Source organism: Phaseolus vulgaris, chromosome 2 (assembly GCF_051622355.1).
Source record: "Phaseolus vulgaris cultivar YP4 chromosome 2, ASM5162235v1, whole genome shotgun sequence".
Lineage (NCBI taxonomy): Eukaryota > Viridiplantae > Streptophyta > Magnoliopsida > Fabales > Fabaceae > Phaseolus > Phaseolus vulgaris.
Window position 1 is genome coordinate 6,455,416 of NC_143499.1, and position 9,743 is coordinate 6,465,158.

At 31.7% G+C, this 9,743-nt stretch overlaps 1 protein-coding gene across 7 annotated transcripts; it reads left to right on the forward strand.

The window, feature by feature from the left end:
- The first annotated feature begins 4,207 nt into the window (after positions 1-4,207).
- LOC137810503 (Pentatricopeptide repeat (PPR-like) superfamily protein) lies at positions 4,208-7,637 on the forward strand. 7 transcript variants are annotated; one of them, XM_068611832.2, is made up of 4 exons: positions 4,208-4,578; positions 4,671-4,760; positions 5,354-5,403; positions 5,804-7,637. In XM_068611832.2, exons 3-4 carry the CDS (start codon positions 5,370-5,372, stop codon positions 7,519-7,521), a joined length of 1,752 nt encoding a protein of 583 aa, XP_068467933.1. In that variant the 5' UTR covers positions 4,208-4,578; positions 4,671-4,760; positions 5,354-5,369; the 3' UTR covers positions 7,522-7,637. The 7 variants fall into 7 exon arrangements, 6 of the variants coding, with proteins under 6 accessions (XP_068467933.1, XP_068467932.1, XP_068467934.1 ...); XM_090298188.1 differs by having other exon boundaries at positions 4,337-4,578; positions 4,671-4,820; XM_068611831.2 differs by having other exon boundaries at positions 4,249-4,760.
- The last annotated feature ends 2,106 nt before the right edge of the window (positions 7,638-9,743 follow it).

Here is a 9,743-nt window from a genome sequence, read left to right on the forward strand (position 1 = left end):
CCAATTGGAATTGTCCATTTGAATTTTTTTCTTTGTTGAAGCCAATACTTTAAGATGGGATGTTCTGTATGAAAATAATAATTTGTTTTTCTGTATGGAAACAGGCATACAACTGATATAAATATAAAATTAATCAATAAAACCAATATGATTCGTAAATATAGGTAAACATACAAATTGATAAATAACTGTAAAATATTGTTCAAGTAACAGCTAAATATTAATCATATAGGTAAACATTTACCTATACGATTGGTTCCTAACCACAATGACCCGAATGTGATTTGAGGGCTTCTCACTATCACATTCAAAATACAATTTGTCACCTTCTCCAAGAACATGTAATGCACAAAAATCCCTCAAACCACTACCCAATTCTACACATCCCATTAGTCATTGATCGATTAAAACATCGCATGTTAACTCCTTTGAAGGACCATGCAAAACAACAGTATTGAACATCCGTGAGCAAAGAAATGTTCCAAAAGCAGGAGGAAGTTCCTACAGAGATTGTCAATTAAAGAATTCTAATTATGAAATGACCACATTATAAACATGATGTTAAAAAACATATCAGTAAATTTGTTAGCAACAGAAGTATCACCAGGTAAGGTCCATGGCATTGGTACAGAGTAGTTGTTATTGTGAAATGAGAGAATGGTCCATCCGATAGAGAATGGTCCATCCTTTGTAAACATGAATATGAAAGTAATTTCCACCAACATAACGAAAAATTATACTATGATGACCTTGAAATTCATAAGACTGTACTAAATCTGACCACCCATCGTTAATAACCGGACATAATAAATTCATGTTGTAGTTCACATAATGTACTGCACCATAACTGTCTTGGATAATCCACAACTCATGAAGTTCAGTTGCAAACTCTATAGCAAAAGCACGATCCACAAAAGCAATACCCTTCAAGAATAGTAATAAAAGTGTATGATTAATGTTGAAAATAATTCAAAGAATACTAATGTTGTTAACTTAAAACCTATACAAAACATACCTCCCCAAAAATGTTCATGGAGGTAAAAATTCCCTTTGTTGGCCTTCTTATTATTTCATCCCAATCTAAATCCGAATCTGATTCTGACATGTTCTGAACAAAAAAAAAACATTACAAAAAATGTAATCATATTATTACACATGGTAACCAAGAACATAAAAAAAATTATATGAATAATAACCTGTTCTTCCAGAAAAACCAAGTTGAGAACTTTGCTCAGAAACCTAAAGAATCACGAACGCAAAAAAAAAAAAACAAATTGCCAAACAATCTAAATAGTTGATAGTTTTCCTGAAAAACACAAAGAATAGAGAAGATAGTAATCAGAAAATGACGAACAGAGAAGAAGACCAAGAACATAAAAATAACTGCAAAAATGAGAATGAATGATAAAAAGGTTACCTTTTTATTCGGAAGAATGAAAGACCAAATGAGAAACAAAGGTTTTTCTGTTTATGAAAACTTATATAAAAGTTGACACCTTTCCTCAAAAACACGAAGAACAGAGAAGAAGATAGCAAATAGAAAACCAAGAACATCAAAATAATGGTAGAAAACACACAATATCTCAAAAAAATTGATTAAATAATTAACTGGAAAATTAAAAGTTGAGACTTTTCCTCAGAAACACGAAGAACAGAGAAGAAGATAGCAAACAGAAAACCAAGAACTTTAAAATAACGGTAGAAAACACACAATATCTCAAAAAAATTGATTAAATAATTACCTGAAGAAATAAAAGTTCAGACCTTTCCTCAGAAACACGAAGAACAGTTTATCAGAGCTTATATAACCTCAAAAAACCTCAGAAAGCCATTTTCAAATTCAAAAATCGCGCCATAAGAAATACCCCTAAAAGAAGATATTTGACTTCCTGGTGAGGCAATGAGCAGAACGTGTGCAGTGGCCAAATGGGTGAAAGTTGAGGAGAGAAAGCTGGGATTTTTGGAGGGAACGAAGAAGAGAAGGGTTTTGGAGAAGTAGAAACTGAAGAGGTTGAGGGGAGGGCGCTTATATGAGAAGAACGTGGCTTCGTGAGATGCTGACAAATGGCATCCTTTCATTGGTTCTTTGGTTCAAATACTTCTACATTTGGTAATTTTTCTTTTTGAATTATTTGTTGTTGAAATTTGTGGGAGTGACACGTGGCAAATGTTACCCTGTGAGTGGGTTCCATTTGTATTATTTATAGATACTATTTTACATCATTTTCAATCTATAGATAATAAATAAATATTCTTAAATCTCTACAAGAAAAAATAGTTTTATGGGGTTTATTTTTACATTATATAAGGTTAAAACCTTTAGTTACTCAGGGTTGCAGTTCCCTCGCTAAATCATCCATGGGGAACGTGTTCCCCGAGGTTTTTTAAATCTCAGGAAAAGTCTTTCGGAACCCCTATTAAATATCATGAGTTTCAAAACCTCCGTAAAATACCATGTGTTTCAAAACCTCCATTAATAGCATGGGTTTAAGAACCTTTGTAAAATATCATGAGTTTCAAAATTTTCATAAAATGACTTGCCGTCTGAAATAACATTCAACCCTATTTTTCACCATTTCTAAAGATCCTCCTAACTTCTCTCTTCCACTGTAGACACACTGCTCTTCGGCACAGACTCAATGACCATCGACGACAATCCTAGAAAGAATCACAATTCAGCCAGACTTATGTCTATTATATCTAAGGAGAAGAAACATTAAATAAGGTAGTATCATTACCTTAGCTCGACAACAACTGGTGTTTATCACTACTTTATATATATGTGAGTTTTAAAGCCATGTGTGTTCTTGGCTACGAGGGCTTCAAAGATGACAAAAACATATTGCAAGGAGAAATTAACTTTATCATTTCTACTTTCACAATGAATTAATTATTGGATGCATTTTGAAATAAAGATCTTAATTTAAACTATTCCAAAATTATAACTAAAACTAAAATTGCACATAAAACATACGTACATCAAAAGTTAAAACAAAATAAGTTAAGTTTTTTTAAGTATGAGCTCGTAAAAAAAACTATGAATTATATAAACCAACTAACATCAATCATAAAAATATATGCAAATACTATCCAAAATTAGTTGTTGAAATTCTTATTATCCAAGGTTATTTTGGTGAGTTTTTAAAATAAAGTTTTGAAACTTTAGAAAATTGATTTGTAATGTAAAGTTACACTTTCAAAATTTTAAAATATTTAATTATAAAATATATTAAAATTATATATTTTTTAATTATTTATTTATAAATAAATTTAATTATATTTATTTATTGAAGTTTGTAAAATTTGGAGTATTTTATTGAAATTCTACCTAATCTTTGGAATTTAAAGAAATTTTTGAAGTTTTAGAATAAACTTTAAAACTTAACTAAGGTTAAATAAAACTTTAGTATTATTGAGATTGTATAATAAACTTGTGTAACTTACTAAAGTTAGAAGAAATAAGTCAACTACAAATATATAACTTCCAAATACCTCAAATAAAGAAATTTATATAAATACTTAAATTGTTTAAGTCAAAAAATTAAATAATTAAAAATCAACAAATATCAACGTCCAATCCTATTATTATGTCCATTAATATTTATCACATGCTTTCATCCAAATATATTTGTTAGAAATTTTTACTTTTTTATTAAAAATAGAAGATGCGGTTAGATTCACCTAAGTTGAATTTGATCTACTCCCAATCATTCCTTAAAATATACACAGCTCCAAATCCAATTTCTGACCAAACAAAATAAAATTTACGCAAAAATTTTCTCATTAAAAAAAAAAAGCATTTCCAAAATATGCACCTCAATTAAATAAAAAAAGGCAATATCATATCACTGCACCCGATCTCAACGAAAAAAACGAAACTGTCCTTAAAAAAAATTTCTGACAGACTTTTTTTTTTGGAACAAAATTTTATATTACGGATTTTTTTATCTGAAATAAGTTTTTTATTTTTGTTTTCGGATTTTCATTTCCAAAACACAATAATTTCTTTCTCAGATTTTTTTTTTCAGAATGTATTATTTTTCAATTTTGGATTTTTTTATCCAAAATAGAATTTTAATTTTTTTTCTGGATTTTTATTTCCAGAACTCAATAATCACTTTTGAATTTATTTTTTCGGAATATATTATTTTCAATTCTAAATTTTTATTTTCGGAATTAAGGGCATTTTTGAAATTTAAAAAAATATGTTGGGTGTAGGTTAAAAATTATTGGCTGTAGGAAGCATTTGCCAATGAAAGAAATCCAATTTGGATTCCATCTTGTATTCTTGTCTTCTGCAGCCCAATAAAAGAGAAAGACCCTAGTAACCTTAATCACAATGGAACTCTAACTCCACACCACCCAACGGCACCCCCGGAACACCGTCGACCTGCAACCTGCGACCACCGCACGAACCACCACCACCGCGCGACGTCCTCTGCCCAATCGCTACCACCGCGCGACCTACTCCGCTCGATCGCCACCACCGCCGCACTCGTTCAGAGAAGACGCACCACCTCCGCACCAGAGAAGACGCAACGAATGTGACTGAAACCAAAACGCAACGGGAAACCTAAAGTGAGTTTATTCCATTTAATTTCCCCCATTCAGAATGACACCGTTTTGGTTTAAAACGAAAACCCAACTGAACTCGCTAACTCGCGGAGCAGACTCTCCAGTTTGAACGAGTTCACCGAATTTGCTCCGAGTCTGCCGAGTTTACTCAAAAACCGAGTTTACTACCGAGTTAACTCGATAAGGTATGTGGAAACGTAAACTCGGACGAGTCAACTCGTTGACTCGCGAATTTGATAACCATGGTAATGCTATAATAATTTATATTTTCTATTTTTCTGGGCTGTGTTATGTTATTCTCCTCCATTGACGTATCTTTCTTTTTGATATAATTTGGTTTTTAGATTGCGTCTTGAAACGATTATAAGATATAATATGTGTTTTGTTGTATGAGTAATGGGCTGTAAATTATTATATAATATTATTTTAGGAAAATAACCATTCTACAATCTCCATGGCATATTATTTATGGTGTATTACATGTGTATGCCAAGTATGATCTAATTTTCTCTACTTATAGTTACTGAGTTTATGTAAATTATGGTGTTTGACAACCTTAGCAATACTGATCAAGGTTCAACTATATAGAGTGTACTAAACCATCAAACAAGAAAATATTAATGAAACACTGATCATCGAAAACAAATTCAATCATCTCTAGTGAATAAAAAGTATGCTTAATTTGATTTGCTCTGACGATATATACCAATTATCTATGGGTTGTTTTAATAGTTCTGATGTATTCTTCTGTTTCTGATACAAACACAACTCATTGCAGTTTATGTTTGCCATCAATGATAATAGACAAATTTACTGGATCTGTTGAAGGTATGAAAACTTTTTCCACCCATAAGTTGTAACTGTGATTCAGCGTAAGTATAAAATAGTAAATAATCCATGTTATGCTTAGGATTTTATTATTTTTCTCAAATCTTCATGTTTTTTTATTGTTATTATTACATCAAAATTTTAATTGCTTGATATGTTTTCTTTTGACTGTTTTCTCTTTGTTTCCATCAATTCTTGATAAATGTTAATATCATTAACTACTCTTGTTGTGACTTTTTTTGTTATCTTGTATCTATAACATTATAATCTAAAAAAATGGAAAGCGTTTATTCATTAATCTTCTCTAAGTTAATGCTAATGTGTCCCTTTGACATAATCATATCTCCTCATCAGCAGATAATTTAGTTATCCTGCTTGTGCTCTATATTTTAACTCACAGGTTTAGTCTTTCAGCCATTGAGCATATCTACAATTTCAGAGCTGTTGAGTAAACAACACTGGTCAGAGCTCAGACCCCTTTTTAGAACAACCAAACCTGCAATATTCATTGATCAATTGTTCAATGCGGAGGTTGATTCAGAGCTTGTTTTAAGGTTCTTTCAGTGGTCTCAGAAAGAGTTCAGAATTTCATATGGTCTTGAAACTACTGCCAAAGTTTTACATCTTCTAGCAAATTCAAAAAGGTACTCTAAAGTCAGGTCCTTTTTGGATAAATTTGTGAAGAACGAGAAACATACAGTTTCTTCTGTTTTTCACTCTCTCTTGTTGGGTGGTGTCCGGCCTTGTACAAATGCTCTAATAATTGATATGTTGATCCTAGCATATGCAAGAAATTTAGAAATTCACTCTGCCTGTGAAACATTTAGGCGATCTCATGATTATGGATATAAGTCATCACTGAATTCATGTAATTCGTTGTTGAGTGGTTTGGTGAAGGAGAATGAAACAGGAGAAATGGAATACGTGTACAAGGAGATGATAAAGAGGAGAATTCAGCCTAACTTGACAACCTTTAATATTTTTATCAATGGTCTCTGTAAAGCTGGTAAGTTGAATAAGGCGGAGGATGTCATCGAAGACATTAAAGCCTGGAGATTTTCTCCAAATGTAGTTACTTATAACACTCTGATTGATGGGCATTGCAAGAAGGGCAGTGCTGGAAAAATGTACAAAGCTGATGCCATTTTGAAGGAAATGCTTGCTAATAAAATTTCCCCAAATGAGATCACCTTTAATTCTCTTATTGATGGTTTCTGTAAGGATGAGAATGTGTTGGCTGCAAAGGAGGCTTTAGAAGAGATGCAAAGGATGGGACTAAAACCTAATTTAGTTACTTATAACTCACTGATAAATGGTTTATCTAATAACGGGAAGCTAGATGAGGCCATTGCTTTGTGGGATAGGATGGATGGCTTAGGTTTGAAGCCAAATATTGTTACTTATAATGTTCTTATTAATGGGCTTTGTAAGAGGAAGATGACGAAGGAAGCAAGAAAACTCTTTGATGATATAGCTAAGCAAGGTTTGGTACCCAATGCAATAACATTTAATACATTGATTGATACATTCTGCAAAGACGGGATGATGGAAGATGCATTTGCTCTGCATAAATCGATGCTTGAAGAAGGGATTTTTCCAAGTGTTTCAACCTATAATTGCTTAATTGCAGGCTTGTGCAGGAACCAGAACGCAAGAGCTGCAAAGGATCTTCTTAAAGAAATGCTGACCTATGACCTGAAAGCTGATATTATAACATATAACATCTTAATAGATGGATGCTGCAAAGACAATGAAACAAGTAAGGCAGAAAAACTGCTTAGTGAAATGCTCAACGTTGGTGTCAAACCTAATCATGTAACGTATAATACATTGATGGATGGATATTGCATGGAGGGAAATGTGAAGGCAGCATTGAAGGTCAGGACCCAGATGGAGAAAGAAGGGAAGCGGGCAAATGTTGTTACATATAATGTGCTGATTAAAGGATTTTGTAGAACAGGCAAGCTAGAGGACGCAAACAGGCTTCTTAATGAGATGTTGGAAAGAGGTTTGAATCCGAATCGAACTACCTACGATATTGTAAGATTGGAAATGTTGGATAAAGGTTTTATTCCAGACATAGAAGGACACTTATATAATATTTCTAGCATGTCTTAACATGAAAGAAATTTCATTATTAGTGCACTAATGTTTAGCTTTATGAAAAATTTACAGAATTGGTATATTTAGAATGTTTACAAATCTTATATTTAGCCTTTTTCTCTCTTGGTTAAGTGTTATAGAGCGCTACCTTGTAGAGTAGTTGTTGAATGTTGGCAACTTGGCGTTACCATGTAGAGTAGTAGTTCAATGTTGACAAGTTGACATTACGGTTGCCATTTAACAGCCCATTTCATTTGGTTTGCGTTAGCTTTACATCATTTATAGTGAAAAGGACTGATTTCTGTTAGAAAATGTTTTGTAAAGTGATATTATTTTAGACCTGGAAATATAGTGAACAATTTTCTGGGATTTGCTGTTAAAGGGGAACCAGTTGCAATCACTATGAGAAACTTATGAAGGTTGAATAATTAAAGAGTTTAATAATAGATATTATAAACTATTTTCTTTTTCTATCTAGTAAAGATGGAATAATTAAAAGTTTTAATTTAAAAAATACAACGTTGGACTTGTAGTTCTTACTTTGAATGTTTGTTTAAGTTGTCTAATTTTATTCTTAGGTAGAACATTAGAAATAACATTTCTGAGAATTTTAAAAGATGCTTGATTAAAACATAAAGTATATGGGATTTTTTATTTATTTATTTCCAGAATGATTAAATGGTGTTTGGTTAAAAACATATTTTGTTAATAATATAGATTAGAGTTATTAAAATACCCATATGTAAAAGATATTCTTGTTGCTGCATTAACAGAAATAAATATTGTAATTTTTATGATTTTTATTTATGTACATCATTATAACATGATCTAAATCGTCAATATATATATGTAATAGTGGAATCTTAACTTGGATTTCTTTATTAGTTAGAAATTAGTGTCCAATGGGTTAATGTCCATCTCGGAACCTGATGCTTCCGTCATGTTGCTGCCTTTAAACGATATCTTGATGAGATAAAAAAGGAGGATGTATTTCTTTAAGTTAACCTTGTTCTCAGCTCCCAAGTGATGTGCGAAACCTTGATGTAACTTCTATACCAGTATGTCTCTTACACTCGTGATCACAGCCACATTCTTTTGAGCAAACTTCTAATGTAATTTATATTGTTGGTAAGATTTAATTTTTTTACTAACTTGTCTTCCACATCCATGAGAGAAACCACACCCTTGTGGACGATTTTTTTTATGCAATTTTTTTTTCTAGCATGCCTTCCATACTCAGGTGGGTTCTTTAAATTTGCAAACTTCAAGATGGTGCTATATTAAAAATATGAATATAAAAAAAGGTGCTTCTCTTGCACATAGAAAGAATCTTAACGCAGTGGCATACCTAGAAATTTTTTCTTTGATGAAAAATTAGAAACTCGACAACTAATAGTTCTGTGGCAATTTTAGCAAGAGTTGTTTACAATTACCCACTATTATAAATTTATCGTGGTATGTACAATGATTTTCTAGACAATTTGTTATTTGATTCACAGTTCTTTTTTCTAGACATCTTAAGTAGTATTATCAAATCATACAGTTGCTTTAGTATTCTGTGATTTATGTTTATAGTACTGCAGCCAAAACAGAAAGCCAGACTACTGAATGGCCGTCAATAGATTCTAAAGTTTACTTAAACTTCACAGAATTTCTGTCATACAAAATCTTTATTGTAAAATGCCAATAATTATACAATGGAGTCCAAACTTAACATTTAAGGCTAGTCAAATGACTTTATTGGTTCATAAGGCAGTTTATTTTATTTGGTGTGCTCACTTAATGATGCGGTACATGAGTGTTAATACAGAAAAAGTTAATATCATATATGAATAAATGGGAAAGTATGTTAGAGCTACAATCATAAGAAATAAATGACAAATTTTGTCTGACATGATTTATGAGAAGAAAACTAATAAAGGTCCTACTAAAAGTAGTTCATCATATGAAGGATGAGCCAATAAATATTGTAGGAAAACATCAAGAATATCTCTTAAAGAAACTATTTGAAACCTTGATATAGATGTAATTCCTTCCAGTTTAATTTTGGAGAGAACACTTCAATTTTGCTTAACAGTCTATCAATGGAAGACATCTCAGTTTTAGTTTTCTGTGTACTTGTTATTTTTGTACAAGCACTCCTTAGATTCTTATGATTGAATTATGGACTTAAACCGTTCCTTCCTCACTTCCTTAGAGTACTAGTTGAACAACTTGGAAGGTTGAATATCAGTCAA